The sequence below is a fragment of the Citrus sinensis genome, chromosome 3, assembly GCF_022201045.2.
Source record: "Citrus sinensis cultivar Valencia sweet orange chromosome 3, DVS_A1.0, whole genome shotgun sequence".
Lineage (NCBI taxonomy): Eukaryota > Viridiplantae > Streptophyta > Magnoliopsida > Sapindales > Rutaceae > Citrus > Citrus sinensis.
The window spans coordinates 2,816,429-2,837,285 of NC_068558.1; the positions used below are offsets into that span (position 1 = coordinate 2,816,429).

At 35.9% G+C, this 20,857-nt stretch overlaps 2 protein-coding genes across 4 annotated transcripts; both read left to right on the top strand.

Moving 5' to 3' along the window:
- Window positions 1-5,494: 5,494 nt before the first annotated feature.
- Window positions 5,495-8,866, top strand: LOC102607350 (uncharacterized). The gene is made up of 4 exons (XM_006476672.4): window positions 5,495-5,659; window positions 6,022-6,207; window positions 7,099-7,256; window positions 8,548-8,866. The coding sequence occupies exons 2-4, from the start codon at window positions 6,042-6,044 to the stop codon at window positions 8,653-8,655; spliced, it is 432 nt and encodes a 143-aa protein (XP_006476735.2). The 5' UTR covers window positions 5,495-5,659; window positions 6,022-6,041; the 3' UTR covers window positions 8,656-8,866.
- Window positions 8,867-12,616: 3,750 nt separating this feature from the next.
- On the top strand, window positions 12,617-20,381 carry LOC102607643 (uncharacterized). 3 transcript variants are annotated; one of them, XM_052436823.1, is made up of 6 exons: window positions 12,617-13,114; window positions 14,048-14,419; window positions 14,503-17,488; window positions 17,612-18,947; window positions 19,351-19,416; window positions 20,147-20,381. In XM_052436823.1, exons 1-4 carry the CDS (start codon window positions 12,977-12,979, stop codon window positions 18,895-18,897), a joined length of 4,782 nt encoding a protein of 1,593 aa, XP_052292783.1. In that variant the 5' UTR covers window positions 12,617-12,976; the 3' UTR covers window positions 18,898-18,947; window positions 19,351-19,416; window positions 20,147-20,381. The 3 variants fall into 3 exon arrangements, with proteins under 3 accessions (XP_052292783.1, XP_052292782.1, XP_052292781.1); XM_052436821.1 differs by having other exon boundaries at window positions 12,619-13,114; window positions 14,503-18,947; XM_052436822.1 differs by lacking the exon at window positions 19,351-19,416 and having other exon boundaries at window positions 12,618-13,114; window positions 14,503-18,947.
- Window positions 20,382-20,857: the final 476 nt, after the last annotated feature.

A 20,857-nucleotide genomic window follows, 5' to 3' on the forward strand; every position in this document is an offset into this window, starting at 1 on the left:
TTTATCAATATATATATATATATATATATATATATATATATATATAGTGGCGGACCCAGAAATTAAAATGAGGGGGGACTTAGTTTAAAATTTTTTAATGTTCACTTAAATACATTTTAAGTCTTATAAACTTAAATTTTATTACTTTTTTTAAATTCTAAATAATAATAGTAATAAATTATTTTTTTAAATACGTAAAAATATCATTTTTCGAAGTAGTTTCCACAAAATATTTTAAAAAATAAAATAATGTGGCAAATGAGATTTGAACCAAGGTTTTGAAACCATTAAATAACACTTTTACCATTAAACTATAAGTCTTTTAAAATCTGAAAAATGTATCCAAATTCATTTATTTAACTTTTTCAGAAGAGGTTTGGGATACATTTTAAAAAAAATTCAGCCTCCCATGGGCCTTAATTGGGTCCGCCCATGTATATATATATATATATATATATATATATATATATATATATATATATATGCGCCACTTAAGTTTTTGGCTCACTTTTAAACTTTACAAATTTCTATTAGGGAACTCAATATAAATATCCTTTCCAACCTCTTAACAAATATAGATTTTTCAATATAACTTAATAAACCTTTGAGATGATTATAAAAATGTATAATTGAGACCCCTAATAAACTTTAGGTCAAACTAAAAAAGTGTATAGAATGCATTGTAAATAAACTTTCGGGCTAACAAATACACCCACACACACACACTATAGCATACTATATATTGTATTGCCGCATCCATAAAAAAAAAGAATGAAAAATTAAATGTAAAAAAAAAAAATCTATGAACAAGTGAAAAGTGTTTAAACGTATGCCACGAAACCAGACAGAGCATTAATTAATGTTGAAATGATGCAGTAATTAGGATAAGCATTTGGCAGAACTGAACATCAAACGGAGACATGCTTCGTGTCTCATCTTTAATTGATTAATTTGTATGATTTGCGACAAAAATTTAGAGATAAAAAATTTGTAAGACTTGCGGATATATATATATACAATTGCATAGATATGAATGATTGTGGACAAAATTATGTTGCTCCGGGTGTAACTTACTTACAGTTTTGTCTTTTTATAGTTTAATTATATTTGGAGTCCATTTTATACATTACAACATTTTATTATATGTCTTTGTTTATCATTATCGTTATTTTATTCTCTAAAACTATCGGCTGAGACAAAGTACTGAAATGAAGATATTAATTAATTAGTCATATATATATATATATACTAATTTACTATAGATTTAAAAAAAATATGTAACAAAGAAACATATTATTGACGTGTGTCAATTTTCATGCATTTTGAATTTTTTTGTGATATGACATCGTTGCCCTTAATCTAACTAATTTTAACGGTTAAATTTTAGGTCGATGGACGTAAGACTACAAGTTTGAAATATTTTGAATTTATGTGCCGAGAGTGTTAAACCTTTGGATTTTTTGCTTTTTCAGCAAACAACAGGGACAACAAAGTTATAAACCAAAGAAAACATCCATGCCGTTGAAACACCTCATGAGTCAGATCTAATGGTTAACTCCCAGTTGAACGAAATGGGAAGTACCTTGCACCAGGTGCAAGATAGCCGGATCCTTGCCATGATTGTTTATAGCTTTATATGGATTCACTTAGTCCAGAAGGTGATCCACACATTTACTTTACTACCTCAACTACTATAAATTACAATGCACGTCATTATAATCTTTGTCCACGTATATTTATATATAAACTATGGTAATATCTTATATTAGAAAATAGAAAAACCGATTCTTTAAGAGATTACTTTCTTGTTTGATTACAACTTTGTCTTACAGAAATGGGAAAAGACAATCCATAATCTAAACAATATAATAATTAACGGTTGTATTAGTTTGGGATACACTGTATTTTCATTTAGATTAAGGATGGATTCATTAGTTTTTTAAGCTATTTAAACGACGACAGATCAGATGAATTATAGGATTCGAGAATCATAACTCAAAAGAGCATACCTAACTGAATTCTCTCATAATTCTTAAAACCCACATGATTGTTTCAATTATTTCAATATTGAACAATAAATAGCTGGACATATTTATTGGTCCAATTAACACTTTGTCAATATGTGAAAAGTGGGGAAAAAAAGAAATCAAGTGATTAGACCTCGGGGGAGGCTGAAGGGGAAAGTAAGGATGGAGCTGCTTAAATTTTGTCCTCTACCCTTCACAGCTGCATTGCAATATTGTAATAATGTGTAGATAAAATTCTCTCTCTATCAAGTATCAAATGTTGTGGGCTAAGGCTGCGACATGTCAAAATCATATTGGTAGGAGCTTTAAATAATTATTTCACGATCACCTAACCCTAATCAAAGGATTAAGAATAACAAAAAGCTGATTGTGGAGGATAATGATGGGTGTAATTGAAATATGGTAAAAGAGAAGAAGAAAACAGGAGACAGAACATGGGTGTTGCTTTCGATTCTTTTGGGCGATACCCGTATCACCTAACCTCCTTCGTGCTTGGGGGACCACCTTTTGAGCAAATTCTTTGGCCTTTTTGGGGGCCTTTTCTTATTTTAGAGATACGGTTGTTTTGGTGGTGCTCTGCTTTTTCAGTGTCCTGTCATTTTAGGGCTCCCTCCATTTGCCTTTTTCTTTTCTTTCTCATTTGGACCCTATTTCATCCTATGAGTTAAATATTCTTTTTCTTGTTGATTATGTTCAAAGACTTATTAAAGCTTTAATAGAATCAATTTGATGGATGTGTTTGCTTACCGTAATGTGGGCAATCATTCACGTGTCTAGTTTTTATTAGAAGAGATGCATAATGAGACCTATAACTTTTTCAATAAAAAAAAATAAAGATGTGAAACGGCACTTAAACCCAACCCTAAAATTTTTATATAACATATAAGAATGAAGTAAAATGTGGCCACGTATGATAATAGGAAATAGAAAGAATGTGAATAAAAAACAGATTTATGTTTTCAACAAATGTTTGATGTATACAATTTATGTTTTCACCTAAAATCTTTAAATTCACCAAGAGTGTGCATCAGCATTGATAAATGGAGAGAAAGGGAGGGAGTGTGTATGATAGAGAGAGCCCGAATTGGCAAGTTTGACCAAGTTAATTTATTTGGATGAGCTAACCATGCCTCTTGCACTTAGTACCCATCAATTTCAACACTGTTTCTCTTATGTGTTGGACTATTGCGACCTCCAAAATCCTCTAAGCCCGTGTTGGGTTCCAAGAAATTAAGGCAGGAGAGGAGAGACTTTCTATATCCACTGCAATTTTCTTTATTCGGTTGGCAACAGTTAATTGGAAATTAAATTCCTTTCCAGCCCCAAATAAATTTGGTCTCCTACTAGACGAGTAAGAGAACATGGCCTTAGAACTCCTCTTTGGTTATATTCCACTTAATATCAAAAATATCTTCTTCTTTTTTAAATAATATATAAACGTTTCGATAGAGTGTGATTTTAGCATTCATTATTATTAATTATGCATAGCTTATTTTCTCATTGACTGATGATTAAATTCTTAACACATACGAGCACCTATTTTTTAACTTTTGCTGAGAAGTGTATTTAGTTCGCAGCATCACTACGAACAACAGGCGGCCAACAATTAAAATTGATAATTTTCTTCAATCTATTTTACTCTTGAAATTTACTTGCAATCTTGATACGTTTATTCTTCTCTTTCTACAAATTTCAAAACACTAGCTCCCCAAAATTAAAGATAATAATTATGATAAAAGAAAGGACGGCAATTAATAAAATTAGTATTTTAATACGTTTGTGCAACTCCTTCGTATAGATTTAAATAGAGAGAGAGAGGGAAAAAAATCATTTATGTGCAAGATAAATTCAAGTGAGAGAAAAAAAATATTGGTGGGATTAATTCAATTGGTATTTATTGTTAAGAGTGTAGCTATTGGCACCGTAACACCCGTGAATGTCGAGATTAATCTTGATTTAGGGTGCATTTATGATTGAAATTGAGCAGATGTAATTTAAAAGTTATAGTATTAAAATATTTGGTAAATATTAGTTGTTATAACTTGGAAGATATGCTGATATGATTTTTTACTTGTTTGATGAAAAATCTATTATATCTTTAATAGTTTTGTCAAAATTATTATTTAAAAAGTATATTTACTATTAACTTTTATTTCATAATTACAATTTTTCTTTCCACAACAATTTCATCTTAAAAGTTACAGTACCTCAATCTCAAATAAGCTCTTACTGAGGTTTCTTCCTCATTCTCCTACTATATAGTGGATTTGCTGTTGCATTAACCCTAGTAAATTATATGTAAAATATATAGGTTTAAATAATTTTTATCTAAATCAAATTATTGTTCAACTTCTCCTATGACTATTTGTCGACAAAGAGGTTCGGAACTCATTGGAAAAAAATAAAAAAAAAGTCCATGATATACAGTGAATTATTAAAGACTTCCAGCAAGTAGTACAAGCTTTCATGTACCCTTTCTTTACTTTGTAAGTATTTTTAATGGAGAGCAAAACTATAAAGAACCAAAAGGGGTTATAATAGAACGTTGAAGGGGTGCCAATAGCCCAACACTATTCTTAAACATAATTGTAATTGTAATATAATAAGTGTTTTATGAAATTAACGACTCTTCTCTTACTTATACTCGTTCTTTGAAATGATACACGAAGATATCACTAAATGATGGTTCTTTCTTATCACTTATCAGAGTGATGGTGTGCAAAGGCAATGGTAATGAGTGATGATTGATGCCACCACCTAAAATCTATCTATATTTATTTTTTACTGCAATAAAAAGTAAATAAAATCGTTAACCCTCTTAAGTGTCTGTTTGGTAAGACTTATCTATGGCCATAAGTGATTATTTAATCCCATAAACTCTTATAATAATTTTTATTATTGTTTAATATTTTTTTTGTAGAGGCTTTATAGCTTAAATAAGTTATTTTGCCTCTACTAGCAAAAGCTCAAATTTTGGGCTTTTGAGAGTAGAGGTTGAAAAGCTATTTTTAAATGTTAAAATATCTAAATTATTCTTTATTTATTTGACAATCTTGTTTTATTTTTTTCATAATATAACTTAAAAAACTTGTCTATTAAAGTAATTTAATAGATTTTTAATAAAATCTCTTATTGACAATCAAAATGAAATCTCTATTTGTAAAAGCTCTACTTAAATAAGTTCTACTTAAAAATATGTACCAAACAGAGCCTAAATATAAATAAAATCCTTAACCTCATAAATAAATAGTTTTTTTTAAAAAAGAAATTATTAGTGGAATAAAAAAAAATTCCAAACTAAATCCTCAGGTTATTTCTTAAGCAATTTTGTTGGAAACTTGGAATGACGGCAAACCAAAGCCCAGCCCTTCAACAATCATTGGGTATTCATCTTTGGACATGCAGGCAACTGATAATTGGCCCAAGGCTCAGTAGGCTCATATATTTTGGGCCTCTGTATGTCTACACCCACAAAATGACGTGGCAAAAATTTACAGTGATTACTTTTAATCAGCGGAAGAGTTTCGCCGGAGGGAAAGCCAGGGCTCTTCATCCACTCCCCGCGGCCTGATTAAAAACCCCCAAAAAAATACACCTTCTTCTCTTGATCGATTCCATATACTCTTTCTCAGGTCCGTTTTAATTCACATCCATTTTCTTTCACTAACTTGAGTGTTAAATATTCTTTTTTGCTTTTGTTTAGATTCATTCATGTTTTAGTGTCTGAAATGATATTCACATAATTGTTGATCCTTTTACGTTTATTCTTCAAATGGGTGTTAAGTAATTCGACCAAGTTGCAATTTTTTTTTTTTTACCTTGTGTTGGGCCTTTTGAGTTATATAACTCTAGTTCCTGTAATGTTTGTGACAACATTTAATGACTATAAAAAAGATTTACTTTTTTTTTTCCTGCTGTGTGTGAACTTGTTGGGGTTAGTATTTTGTGTTTTTTTTTTTTTACTAATATTGTTATCCCTTGGTGTTATGTGCAGCAACTGATAATATAGTAGGCATGTTTTTGACAAGATTTATTGGGAGAGCATTCTTGGCTGCAGCTGCAAAATCAGAATCTTCTGCAGCTACTGCAGCAGCAGCTTCTATGGCTACATCTAGGCACAACCCTCTTGAGGAATTTTTTGAGAAAGATAGGGGCCTGGATGACCAGAAACCTGTCTATGGTACCAGCCTTTATTCTTTGGTTGGATCAATTTTTCCTTTATTGTTGCTGTTCTTGTTTTGAATTGAAAAGTATATCATAATATCAGATACAAGAAACCTAGAGCATAAAACAGGAAAAGGAAGTTGGCAGTTTGAAGGATTTATGACTTACAGGAGACAAACTACGTGTTGCATAGATTAATGTAGAATGTTTGGTTCTGTCTGAAACTGCAAATATGGAGTAGTGTGTACCCTAAGCTTCTTGCTGAACCGTTCGTAATAACTTTCTTCTTTTTTCCTGCTTTCCTGAAAATTGAGGATAGGCTGTTCAGTTTGACCGAATTGATGCCGTTTCAGCTATAATCTTGTGTCTAAAACATGTGCAATTCTAGTAATAGAATCTAGAGACCATGTTTTTTTCTTGAATCCTCATTGAAATCCAAAAACCAAATGCTCAGCTGCCTCTTTTTTTATCCCAGGGATTGGTGGACAGAGGCCTTCAGTGTGCAACTCCAGTAAAAAATTGGGGCCCTCCTTTTAGTAGCTAGTGTGCAATAATATAAAATAATCATATTTGATTGCCTGGAGGTTCATATTATGCTCTGATTTTCAATTTGAGTTGTTTACAAGAAATCAAGATGGAGAAACTTGTAAACCATAATTTTATGATATCTCAACATCTTGTCGGAACGATCTCCTGGGTTTTAAGTTTTCTTCCTGATATCATGCCAACTGGTTTACGCTTAGTGTGGATCAGTGTTTTCTTTTCCTATTTATGTAATAAGAAACCTGCAACTCAATTCCATATGTATATGAAACCTTGAAACCATCTTATTTTCCAAATAGAGAATGAAAATTTCCAATTTAGGGTGTTCATAGGAAATCTTTTCTCAAACTCTTACTGCTGTCAGGTCGAAGTTGGAAAGCTTCTGAACTGCGCCTGAAGTCTTGGGATGATCTTAATAAGCTATGGTATGTTCTGTTGAAGGAGAAAAACATGCTGATGACTCAACAGCAGATGCTTCATGCCCAAAACTTAAAATTTCCCAATCCAGAGCGCATTCCCAAGGTACGAGTCAGCTTCATTCTTTGCTCTTTGATATATTATTTTGACTCCTAGCTCCTTGAGCGTCTGGCTAATAACATTGTAGTCTTTATGAGATAACTCAAACAGACTCATAGAAAGTGTGCTACTGATTAGGCGCCATCTAGAAAAACTTGAGATGCCCTCGTCTGTAAATGTAAGATAAGGAAATGTAAATAACCTCAAGAAGGATGTTTAAGTATTAGACTGCTAGTTGTCTTTACTGCCTTCATCAAGCTATTGAAATGACAATGCTTATGCACTAATTGTCGTTGATTTCTTGGTATACATTCTCTCTGTGGGATGAAGACACTGTTTTTTAGACATTTCTATTTCCATTGGTACTCTTCACCTGGTTTAAGAATCTGGGTTATCCGTTGCAATCTTGAGATAATGTAGTTGAACCTCCTTACAATTCTGTGTTATCTAAGATAAGGTTAAGTGTCAGAAAACTGATGCGCCAAAGTCATTCATTAGCTTTGATGGCGCTGCTTACAATGTGACGGAGAAGGTTTAAGATGTCCCATAGGTTCCTCTTCTAAAAGAACTTCCCTAAAGCAAACTTTTCAGCAATTCATAATTAGCTATTCGTAACTGGTGCTTGATGCTCGCTTGAGTTGGAACATAACTTTGAGAAGTCTGATGGACAACAAATATCCACCTATGAATGAGGTTTTCCGTAATGTGTGTAACAGTGTAAGGGCAGAATTTCCATGGAAGGTTCCACAAGTGTATTTATACATTGAGTGTCTCAAGTCGTCAGTCTTAAGTGCTTGAACAGAGTCATGGAGACATGACTTCATATTGTTTGAAAACAAGTTAATGATCATGTAATTTATGCTCTCTAGCTTGGTAGTGAGGACCTCCAGATAGAAAAATGGGTGACAAAGGGCAACCGGCTCTGCTAGCTTTTACTGTAATCAAGGATATACTGCCGATATAGTGAAGAAGAAGCAAGATTGTTTTGAGAGAGGAGGTTCAGAAAATACTTGTACTATTTTTATTATCAGAACAAGTGCCAGTGTTCTGTTAATGTCATATGATAATAGTTTTCTATAATTTTTGAATGTGATGAATCATGGACCTACATGACATAAAGCAATGTAACTAGAATTACCAGTTTTTTCTATTTTTCTCTCTGATGACAACACCTGGAAATCCATTTAGGCTTTTAGACTCTTTGCTATTTTTTGTCCAAGATTCTTTATTGCTTCCATCTTCCTGCTACAAAATTTGCTAATTAAAGTTTTGGCTCTTTGACAATCATGAAATGCAGGTGAGGAAGTCCATGTGTCGAATCAAACAAGTACTCACTGAGAGAGCGATTGAAGAACCAGATCCAAGAAGGTCTGCTGAGATGAAGAGAATGATCAATGCTTTGTGATGTGTTCTAACTTGTGTTTCTTGTTGTGAGGGCCTACTGCGTTTTTCGGTAGGATGTGAGACTGCCTCATTTTTTTTGTTAGGAGCAAGAATGAATACTTTGTAATTCGCCAAACTTTTGCCCTAGATAAATTTTTTTGGATGATCTTGTTCTTGTAGGAAAGTTTTATTAACTCATTACTTGACAATGCATGTGCCTTTTGACGTTGTTAGACACTTGTATGGGTTCATTTTAGACAGAGTTTCGTGGTTGAGAAAGGATAATCAACGCTGTCATTTCTTTTTGGGAAATTATCATTTGTATACCCTTAGTTTACTCCATTATCAAAAATACTACAACACTTTGAGCGTGTATCAATCGTCCACCCTAAGTTGACAAAATGTATCAACTGACCACCAAACCGTTAGTTGCCGTTTAAGTATGATGACATCAAAAGGGTAATTTGGTCTTTTCATATGATACAAGTGATAATTTAAGGGTATATAAGTGATAAAAAGAGAATTTAAGGGTATACAAGTGATAATTTTCAAGAGTAAAATTGTCAATTCACTGTAACTCCGTTAACTTTCAAACGGCAACTAACGGTTTGGTGGTCTGCTAATATATTTTGTCAACTAAGAGTGGATGATTGACACATCCTCAAAGTGTTGTAATATTTTTTATAACAGAGTAAATATAGAATATATGAATGATAATTTTTCTTTCTTTTTTAATCCTTTACGTAAATCCTCTCATTTTTTTCCCCTTTAAATTTCCTCTTTAGTTTTCGCTAATGAAGTATATTCGAGAGGATATTCCTGCCAAAGGCTTTCGAATGAACAGTTTTACTTGTGACAAATTTTCTCTCTGATAATTCTGAGTGATTCGTGAGCGTCATTGTTGCATTGGGTGTTACTAAGGACTCTGGGAACCCATTTTGTTTGTAAGACGAACAGACAGAGTTTTAACTGGTGGAGCCAAATAGGCACATGGCTAATTTCAGTGCAAGTGGGTGGCTGTGATAAGATGTGATAATGATTGAAAAAAATTAGAGATGAATAATAGATGACATATGCAATTACTGATATGCTGGCGGTATGTGCAATATTTATATCCCATGCTTCTTATTCTGACATCAATTTTATGTGCAATATTTATATCCCAGGCTTCAAAAAATCAAAGGTAATTTTAATAAGAATAAAGAAAAAGAAATATACTGTCTATCTGTTACCGATTACTGTTCTGTGTTCCGAACCTCCAAAAAAAAAAAGAAAAAAAAAAGAAAGGGTTTCTGTAAATTGTTTTGTGTCACCTGTCTATCATTTTGGTTCCCTCACGTAGCTGCCAAAAGTGAGTATGATAACATCCTGCAGGACATGGTCCTTTGTATCATGGCTTGTACGGGCATCAAAACCGATGCTTTCAATGTTTTTTGGCCTTCGCCAACAATCAATGATGATGTTGCAGATAAACGGGCCCTTAGAGTGGGAAAATATGAAAATGAAATAAAGATTATGACTGCCCCCACCCTACCGTGTGGCAGTGGTAGACTAGTGGTGTCTTCTTACATCTCATTCTTTCCCAATCTTTTAACTCCGATGGGGACACAATTCAAACACCACACCCCTTTAAACTTGTTTACAAAATCATATTTTTCTTATCTTCTAGAACAGGCATATTGGGATCTGGAAGGCCTGGCTTGTTGCATACCTGCCCCGCCCACAAGATTTGAGTTTTGTGCGTGAGGTCTTGGCCTTTGCCGAACAAGAAACTTAATAACCGTTGTTACCAGGCTAAACATCATTCATTGCTCCTGTCATTTTCAAAGTACTTTGGGATAGCGATTTGCCACTTCTATTTGCAACCATTGGTCCCATCGCTACCGCAAAACAATGAATATGACTGCATCATCTTTCACTTTCACAGTTTACAAACTTCGTATTCTTTGTTATTGAAGTGCGGTAGTGGGCTTTTATCCTTTAAAAAAGACAAAACCAAATGAAATCATATTTATAGTGCATACAATAACAAATTATAATAGAACTAAGAAAATTAATTACTGAGGCATTCCTCAAGAGTTATCAAGTAGAGACTTCTTAATTTTTTATAGAGAAAAATCTAACCATGTCAAGTCAGAGAAATTCAAACCAATGTTAGTTAAAGTGTTTGCAACACAATTTCCTTCTTTGTAGATATAAGAATAATGAAATCGCATAAACTTTATTATAGTTAGGCAATTGAGCCATTGAGCGCGGATTTGCTAAGAAGGACAAAAGATGTCACTTTTTAAGTAGATTAAACAGTCATCAAATTACATTATAACCATAATAAATACTAACCACTATAGTAAACAAATTCAGTAACATAAATAATAGCATAAAATTCTACATAAAAGGAAGTTTGATTCCCAATTGATATAGCAAAACACCTAAAATAATTCCATTAAGACCTCTATAAATAACAACACAAGAAGGTGGACCCAAATTTTCTTTAGAGATACCATCAGTATAAACTTTAACCTAAAAAATGACCGAAGGATGCCATAGAATTACGCAAATCTTTGGAGAAGTTTAAAGAAATTACTCAAGTTAAGTAGGTTATAAATAGGAAAAGAGTCTAAAAGACGTACAAAACCTAGACATAGCTTATTATAACCTAAACACTGAGCTTAATACGTACAATTGAAGGTCGAATATTTTTAAACTTTAGTTTGTTTCTAGCCTTCCAAATATGGCACAAAATCAGAAGAGAAACAACCCGATATTAAACAATACCTCTATTCAATACATAGGGCAGACTTTACAATATTTTGGGCCTTAGGCGAATTTCTTTTATGAGGCATCTTTTTATTTTATAATTTCAGTACTCAAGGAAATATAAAAAGCTCAAAATTCACCCCATCTTTTATTTTTGAATTTCAGCAATAATAAAAAAAGATCCTAAAAAATTACAAAAACAAAACCTTAAAAAAAATTAGTCAAGAAGCTATCTTTTTAGAAAAATTGGTCTAGAAAATATCTTTTTAACTTCCATTAAAACCATTACAAAATAAACGAACAAATAAATAAGAACAATATTATTTTCAAATATAATATTTAGAATGATAGAACATAGAAAAAAGTTGAGATGATGAGATGATTAGATAATAAATATGGACTTTGTTTTTCAAGAACCTAATTTTTCTTTTTAAATAAACCAAATGAATATAACAATTTTCTCTAAAAAGAAAAGAGTAAGAAATTTTTTCATCTAATAATTTTTGAGATCATAAGGTTTTTAAATAATTAAAGTTTTTTAGGGAACTAAAAAGATAATTAATTTATTTTTGTTTTGAAAAGACTAATAATGAATAAAGTAATTATTAAATAATATTATTAATTATATCACTTTAACATTAAGGTTATCAAATATAAATTCTTTATAAAAAATAATTCTTAATTATAGGATGATTACTAATTAAAAATATGTCTAATAGGCTTTTCTATTTCCTGCAAATCTGCAATGCAATATGTAATTTAAAAAAAGAATCTTTATTAATAGAAAATTATTAATGAATCTGACTCATGCTTAAAAGGAAGCAACTTGCAAAGATGATAAAAGAAGAATATATCCGCTTTGCCCGAAACAGTAACACCAACATGACACTTTTTCTTACTTTTGTAATGTGTGTTGGAACAACTCAAGACAACCTTAACTTCTCCATCATACGCATTCATGTGCAAGTGCAACAACTGCTGCCCCAGTGAACTTCTGATTTTCCCATTTTGCCCCAACCGGGCCCCAATTTTGTCTTTGAATAAGACAAAGGCTTCTATACAAATAATGTGATTAAAAAAATACGATGAAAAACCCAAAGTCAAACTCTCATGTCAGTCAACAGCTGCAATCAAAGGACTTCGGTCACATTTCCGTAAATTATTTCACAAGGAAATCACAGCCAGGTGAGGCTATCAAAAGCTCTCCTAGCTGCCCGATCTGCCCAAGACATTGCCCGCTTCTGCCTACCAAGTACCCACGCACACCTTTCCTTTTGCCGTTTCTCTCTCTTCGAGTCCTCTTCAATTTCTCTCTCTCTAGATCGACGGGTTTTATTTACTCTTTTACGATCAATTTCTATCACGAATTCGCGATCTGATTTCGAACTGCGGAACGGAGCCCTTGAATTTGGGAAATATTGGAAGTGAGTTCGGGATTTGATAGTGTTGAGTCTGCCTAGGGTTTTGGATTTGGGGTCGGGAGGATCTACTGTAAATTAACGAGAAGGGGAATGGTGATTTGGGGAAATTATTAAGGAATTGGGGGGATTGATGGTAGTCGTTTCGGGGCAAAATGCAAGGGTATTATGTGTATGCATGGGTGGCGGGCAGGTGAAGCTGAGAGGAAAAGGGCAGGTCGGCACATGTGGACTGTCCCTACACGTGCGAGCGTAGCTGGTGATGGTTCTTCTTCTTCTTCCAATTCAGCTAATTCGTTTTATAAGGTATTCGATTTTTGTGTCTTAGGGTTTGTTTTATATCTCGGCGTTATGCCAAAAATGTTGAGTACTTTATTTTATTTATTTTTGTTAGATAGGGTTTTGTAAGGTCTTGGAATAATGAAGGTAAAATTTGGGTAATGCTTATGGTTTTTGGTAATTATGAGCCAATTTGAAATTTTCTAATTTCTATTTGATAACGTGGTATCAAAGTTTAAGCCTTTTCTGGGATTGCATTTTATGCATCTGAAGTTGAAGTTTATTGCACTGTTTCACTGTCCTACTATCTACTACTTTTAAGCTTGGTGCTTATTGTAAAAGTAACTTCTTCATTTAACATTTTTGCATCAGATTGCTATCTGTTTCTTTTCTGTTGTATAATATTCTGCTTGAAATTTTCATATCTTCTCTATGAATATGTTTGGAGTTCTTTTTTAATAGAGAAATATAACCATGTTGAAACAATTCATGGTGGTTTTATGGTTGGAGTGTTACTTACGGGCAAGATGGCTGTGTCCATGTCCAATTTCTTGGGCAAACTGCTTGATGAAAAGTAAGTTTCCGGGAGATTATTGGGATGTTTGTAGTCTGGCTAAATTGGTAAAATTCGTTTAAATTTGCTTCTTGTCGGGCTGAGAGGAGGAGACACATCCTTGGGGTTTAGTTTTCCAAACCATTAAATGCATCAGAAATCTGAGCATAGATTTGCATCTATTTGGTCACTTAAGGAAATAAAACTTATGGTATGCATCAGAAATATGGGCATAATAAGACATACCCTTGGGTTTAGTACTTTTCTTTTTCCGCTATCATTTAATGCTATTATTCTTTTTGAATGTTTCTGTTTAATATATCTTTTGAGTGCTGGGTTTTAATCCTTTTGTTTAGTCAACTCACTCTTTTGTCTCACCAAACCAGTTTGCCTGTTTTTCTCCACAGGATGGACGTAAGATTAGTGTTGGTGACTGTGCTCTTTTCAAACCACCTCAGGATTCCCCACCTTTCATTGGAATCATTCGTTCACTGACCTCTGGCAAAGAGAATAACTTAAAGCTAAGCGTGAATTGGCTTTATCGACCTGCTGAAGTAAAACTTGGCAAAGGCATCCTGTTGGAAGCTGCGCCAAACGAAATCTTCTATTCTTTTCATAAGGATGAGATTCCTGCTGCTTCTTTACTTCATCCGTGTAAAGTCGCATTCCTTCCAAAAGGTTTTGAACTTCCATCAGGGATCTGCTCGTTTGTGTGTCGGCGAGTTTATGACATTAAAAACAAGAGTTTATGGTGGTTAACAGATAAAGATTACATTAATGTAAGTCATGAAAGCAAGTGTAAATCTTGCATTTCTTTCAAATTATTGGTAATTGGAGGTTAATTTTGATTTCTTTTCTCCAGGAACGGCAGGAAGAAGTAGATCAGCTATTATATAAAACTCGAATAGAAATGCATGCAACTATGCAGCAAGGTGGCCGTTCTCCGAAGCCGCTGAACGGTCCAACATCTACATCACAATTGAAACCTGGTTCTGATAGTGTGCAGAATAGTGTCTCCTCATTTCCTTCTCAAGTTAAGGGTAAGAAAAGGGAGCGGGGAGATCAAGGCTCTGAGCCTGTCAAAAAAGAGCGTTCAACGAAAATGGATGACGGAGATTCTGGTCATGGTAGATCAGAAAATGTTTTAAGATCTGAGATTTCCAAGATTACAGAGAAGGGTGGCCTTGTGGATTTTGAAGGGGTTGAAAAGTTTGTACAGCTGATGGTGCCTGACAGAAATGAGAGAAAGATAGATTTGGTTTGCCGGTCAATGCTTGCTGGTGTAGTAGCAGCAACTGATAAGTTTGATTGCCTTAGTAAGTTTGTGCAGCTCAGGGGTTTGCCTGTTTTTGATGAATGGCTCCAGGAGGTCCATAAAGGAAAGATCGGTGACGGCAGTAACCCGAAGGATGGTGATAAGGCCATTGAGGAATTTCTCCTGGTTTCACTTCGTGCACTTGATAAGCTTCCAGTAAATCTTCATGCCTTGCAAATGTGTAATATTGGCAAGTCTGTGAATCATTTGCGTACTCATAAAAACTTGGAAATTCAGAAGAAAGCTAGGAGCTTGGTTGACACATGGAAGAAGCGTGTTGAGGCTGAAATGGATGCGAAATCTGGTTCAAATCAGGCTGTGTCCGGGCCTGCAAGACCTCGTATTCCAGAAGTTTCTCATGGTGGGAACAGAAATTCAGGTTCATCCTCTGAGATTGCCATTAAGAGCTCATCGATGCAACTTTCTACTTCAAAAACTCCATCAGTCAAGCTTGTTCAGGGAGAGACTGTTGCTAAGCCTGCATCTGCATGTGCATCTCCAGCATCTACAAAATCAGCTCCATCACCTGCATCTGGGAGTACAAACCTAAAAGACGGGCAGCTGCGAAATACTAGTGGTACCTCTGATCTTCCTTCAACTCCGGCTAGAGATGAGAAAAGCAGTAGTTCTAGTCAGTCCCACAACAATAGTCAATCTTGCTCAAGTGACCATGCCAAAACTGGGGGTTTCTCTGGGAAGGAGGATGCGCGGAGCTCAACAGCTGGTTCCATGACCGTGAATAAGATCTCTGGTGGTTCTTCACGGCCTCGGAAATCAGCCAATGGCTTTCCCAGTACAGCCTTATCTGGGGTTCAGAGGGATCACGGGTCAAGCAGAAATTCTTCATCACACAAAAACCCCGGTTCAGAAAAATTATCACAGTCTAGTTTGACTTGTGAAAAGGTAGTTGATATGTCCGTGGTGGAGGGGAATACTCATAAATTGATTGTTAAGATCCCAAATCGAGGTCGTAGTCCTGCACAAAGTGCCTATGCTGTATCTCTTGAAGAGCCTTCGGTAATGAATAGCAGAGCTTCATCTCCTGTGCCTTTGGATAAGCATGATCGATTTGACCGCAGCTTTAAGGAAAAGAGTGATGGTTATCGACATAATGTTACCTCTGATGTGAATAATGAATCTTGGCAAAGCAACGATTTTAAAGATGTGCTGACTGGATCAGACGAAGGAGATGGATCACCGGCTACGGTTCCTGATGAAGAGCAATGTAGGGCTGGTGATGATCCTGGGAAAACTGCAGAAGTTTCAAAAACTGCCTCCTCATCATCAGGGAATGAACTAAAATCAGGGAAATCGCATGATGTTTCTTTCCGCTCAATAAATGCCTTGATTGAAAGTTGTGTCAAGTACTCTGAAGCAAAGACATCTGTTGTAGTTGGTGATGATGCGGGAATGAATCTGCTTGCTAGTGTGGCTGCTGGAGAGATATCCAAATCTGATGTAGTTTCACCTGTTGGTTCTCCACGAAGAAGGACCCCTGTTTATGAGCCTTTTGGTAATGAGAATGATTCAAGAGTGAAATCATTTCCTGGAGATCAGTTTAGTGACGGTGCTGGTGATGCGCATGGAAAGCTGGGTGTTGATCATACTTCGTGGGCTAAGAATGGAGATAGCAATCAAGAGAAACCTGCAGGAGATCTTACTGGACGCATCAATACTTCCCCTATGGATTTGCAGCAGAGTGGAGATCCATGTCAAGAGAACATTGAAAACTCAAACAAAATAGTAATGACAAAAGGGACCCCTGATTGTGCAGGAAAAAATCCTGAAGAGGATAAGGCTGGAGTCAGAGTGGACACCAATGGCACTTCTGATGATAAACAGAGGAGCAGTGCCTCTTTGTCACAGGAGGATAAGGTCTCTGAATTGAATCAAGGAGTTGAGTGTAATGTTGTTGATGGATCACTATCACACCCATCTTTGGAATTTCATTGTGAGAACAAGAAAACTGCTTGTGAAGGATTGAAGTGCTTCGAGCAGACCGAGCAAAAGCCACCTCTCATTGCAACACACCCTGAGAATGTGAAAGGTGCAGATGGGGAATTGCTGCATGAATCTGGTCCTGGTGAAGATATGGCTTCAAAAAATATTGATGAAGTGAAGGATGAAATGGTTGATGAAGTAGATTCCAAGAGTAATGTCAACCATAGCGAAGAACAAAAATCTGATTGGAAAAGTAATGCTTCTATGGGTCATGATCTTTGGGCTGTATCTCATGTGAGTTCAGCTCACAGTGAGGACAAGGGTGAGCATGTGGAGGAGAATTTGGAAGGTAAAGAGGTTAAAGAGCAGTGCTTTGCTGACTCAGCTCCTCTCGAGGCATCCACTGCATTAGGAGTGCAGGAAACAGACTATCATGTGAAGACTGAAGCACCGAAGTTGACTGCCTCTGGAGGTGACAAAGCACAGGAATCTACACCGGCCACTATTGATGCTTCTTCCTCTGCTGCAAGGGTTTCAGATGCAGAAGCAAAAGTTGAATTTGATTTGAATGAAGGTTTTGATGGGGATGAAGGTAAATATGGGGAGTCAAGTACTCTCACAGGCCCGGCATGTTCAGGTTCTGTTCAACAATTGATTAACCCATTGCCTCTTCCTATTTCTTCTGTGACCAATAGTCTTCCTGCTTCGATAACAGTGGCTGCTGCAGCCAAAGGGCCTTTTGTACCACCAGAAGACCTCCTGAGGAGTAAAGGGGCCCTTGGTTGGAAGGGATCTGCTGCAACAAGTGCTTTTCGCCCAGCTGAACCAAGAAAGATATTGGAGATGCCATTGGGGGTGACTAACATTTCTGTTCCTGATTCAACATCTGGAAAGCTGAGCCGTTCTCTATTGGATATTGACTTGAATGTACCAGATGAGAGAGTCCTAGAGGATTTGGCTTCTCGAAGCTCTGCTCAGGATATAGTTGCTGCATCGGACCTTACCAATAACCTTGATGGGTCACGCTGTGAAGTGATGGGTTCTACATCTGTCCGGGGTTCTGGTGGACTTGATCTTGATTTGAATAGAGCTGAGGAGTTTATTGATATCAGTAATTACTCTACTAGCAACGGGAATAAAACAGATGTGTTAGTTCAAACTGGCACATCATCTGGTGGTCTTTCAAATGGTGAGGTGAATGTTTGCAGGGATTTTGATTTGAATGACGGACCAGTTGATGACATGAATGCTGAACCAACAGTCTTTCATCAGCATCCCAGAAATGTACAAGCTCAAGCACCTATTTCTGGCCTTCGGATAAGTAATGCAGAAACAGGAAACTTTTCATCATGGTTGCCTAGAGGGAACACTTATTCAACCATCACAGTTCCCTCAGTCTTGCCTGATAGAGGAGAGCAACCTTTTCCATTTGCTCCTGGCGTGCATCAGAGAATGTTGGCTCCCTCCACTAGTGGCTCTCCTTTCAGTCCTGATGTCTTCAGGGGACCGGTGTTGTCATCATCTCCTGCAGTTCCCTTTCCATCTACCCCCTTTCAATATCCCGTCTTTCCTTTTGGGTCAAGCTTTCCCCTTCCATCAGCCACCTTTTCTGTTGGTTCAACAACATATGTAGATTCATCATCCAGTGGGAGACTATGCTTTCCTGCTGTTAATTCCCAATTAATGGGTCCTGCAGGTGCTGTACCTTCTCATTTCACTAGGCCTTATGTAGTGAGTATCTCTGATGGTAGCAACAGTGCTAGTGCTGAAAGCAGTTTGAAATGGGGTAGACAGGTTCTAGACTTAAATGCAGGGCCTGGCGTCCCAGACATAGAAGGTAGAAATGAGACACCGCCTCTTGTGCCGAGGCAACTGTCTGTTGCCGGTGCACAGGTCCTACTGGAGGACCAAGCAAGAATGTATCAGATGGCAGGTGGCCATTTGAAGAGGAGGGAACCTGAAGGAGGATGGGATGGTTACAAGCGGCCCTCATGGCACTAGGGATGGCTAATGTGACAATTTGCTGACCCATGGAATATTTTAAGTTCATGGTATGTGTCCTTGACTGGTGCAATGTTTTATCTTTGGCATATTGTTTAGGACTGAAATGCTCCTCTTTATGCTGAATTGCTGATGACATTTATCTTGGCACTAGCCATGTTCTCTTTGGCATGTTCATTGTCTAGCATCCTTATCACGATTGTCTTGTTCTGTTGCAACCCCACAAAAAAAAAAGGGAAAAAAAAGTAACTGATATCAATGGTATTTGTCCGTTTTCAACATTTTTTATTCTGTTTTTGGCTCCCCCATTTCATTTCCGGATATGTATGAACTCTTTTCCAAAGATTTTTCATTTTGGGATTGAATTACACGCATACATTTTATGGATTTCCCTTGCTCTCTTTTGGATGCTTTGTTCTCTTTCCCCTTTGATGTTCCTTTTTCTTTCTCCAGTTCTTAAAGGATGGCCGTTGACTTAACCCCTGAGGTCAGTTAATTTGTGCGCCTGGAGGTTGTGTGGTAAGTGAGTTATTGATGTAGTTCATTGTCTTCAACCCCATCCTCCTGCTCCACCAACCAACCGTAGTATAAAAGAATCTGTTGTGGTCTTCGTCGCTGAATTTTTTCCGGGTGGTATTTGTGCAGAGCGGTTTCCTGTTTGTACATATTTTAATTTTTGGAAGCATGCATTTTGCTAAGACATTTATGGTTGGTGCTTGTAGTGGTGTTTATGCATCAGCTATATAAACCATTTGGATCTAGACCAACAGTCAATATCCAATGCTTCTTGTAATGGAGCTTGGATTGATCTGCTTTAAGCAGAAGATGTACTTTAATTTATCTTTCTTTCCAGTCTCCCCTTTTGAACCCAGTTTTGTTAGTCACATGAACATCCATCTTCTGTGGTTTCCTGCAAGTTAATCATGTAGTGTTATTATCAGCCCCGATTTTAGTCCTTAATCCTTATGGTTTTCTAAGTTCCCACCCATCTTAGCCAGTAAGATTCCAAACTCAATTTACATTCTACTTGATCATCATTTTGCCTTTTGCATACCTGGCATTTTTTTGTTCACCGGTGGCATTTGTACATATAGGTCTATGCCTTGTTGTTTCGGCTATTGCACTCTCTCTATACTTAATTTATCAGAATGCCTGTTACTGAAATTAGTGTATAACAAATTTTATAAAGTTTTGAAAATTTGTACTGTATTGTTGCTGAAATTTCATCTTATTCTTTGTGGCCTTAAAGGGACAATGCAACAATCGGAGCCACAGGCACAGCCCATGGATACTTCAACTGCCTATAATATAGTGGTGCCCCAACTGGTGCTTATGCAAATCAATATTATGGGTCACAGAGCAATGCTGGAAAATAACAAGAGGCTGTGGTTGATTATCTGTACATTAGAGAACCATTGACGTACATACGGTTGTATCTCTAACGCTCGCTTCTGTTTAATGAAAATTTGAATGTTATATGACCAGCATTGCTGCCCTCAATTTTTGTAAGCAAAGTGGAGGTTGAAAATGAAAATAGGAAAGATCGAGAATGCCAATCCTTTTTCTGTTTTTCCACTGGAAAATTGTCGTTCTGATTTGGCATAATTGGTTGCAATCATCAGAGCAATCACATCCGCAAACGGCAAAAGATTGAAAACGACACTGCAAAGTTCAGTTCAACTTAAAATTATAAATAAAAATAATAATTACTAAACCACGCGCATGCCGTGGTTAAAGTTTATATATATCGGTAGAAAAATTAGAACAGCAATCGGTTAAGTTAATGATTAAAAAAGAAAAAAGAAAAAAGAAAAAAGAAAAAAGAAAAAAGAAATATAAATTTTTTTAAAAAAAAAGGCAAAACAAAACCACATTCCAAAAACGAAAAAAGAGATCGAGGGGCGAAATTTGCCAAATTTGTGATTAAGCTGACGTGGAGCTGCCATACCAATAACAACTC

Bases quoted from the DNA above. Each gene is read 5' to 3' on its own strand.
- LOC102607350 (XM_006476672.4), top strand. From the start codon at position 6,042: ATGTTTTTGACAAGATTTATTGGGAGAGCATTCTTGGCTGCAGCTGCA. The intron at 6,208-7,098 runs GTACCAGCCTTT...TACTGCTGTCAG, and splicing joins TGACCAGAAACCTGTCTATG to GTCGAAGTTGGAAAGCTTCT. The intron at 7,257-8,547 runs GTACGAGTCAGC...CATGAAATGCAG, and splicing joins ATCCAGAGCGCATTCCCAAG to GTGAGGAAGTCCATGTGTCG.
- LOC102607643 (XM_052436822.1), top strand. From the start codon at position 12,977: ATGTGTATGCATGGGTGGCGGGCAGGTGAAGCTGAGAGGAAAAGGGCA. The intron at 13,115-14,047 runs GTATTCGATTTT...TTTTCTCCACAG, and splicing joins CAGCTAATTCGTTTTATAAG to GATGGACGTAAGATTAGTGT. The intron at 14,420-14,502 runs GTAAGTCATGAA...TCTTTTCTCCAG, and splicing joins CAGATAAAGATTACATTAAT to GAACGGCAGGAAGAAGTAGA.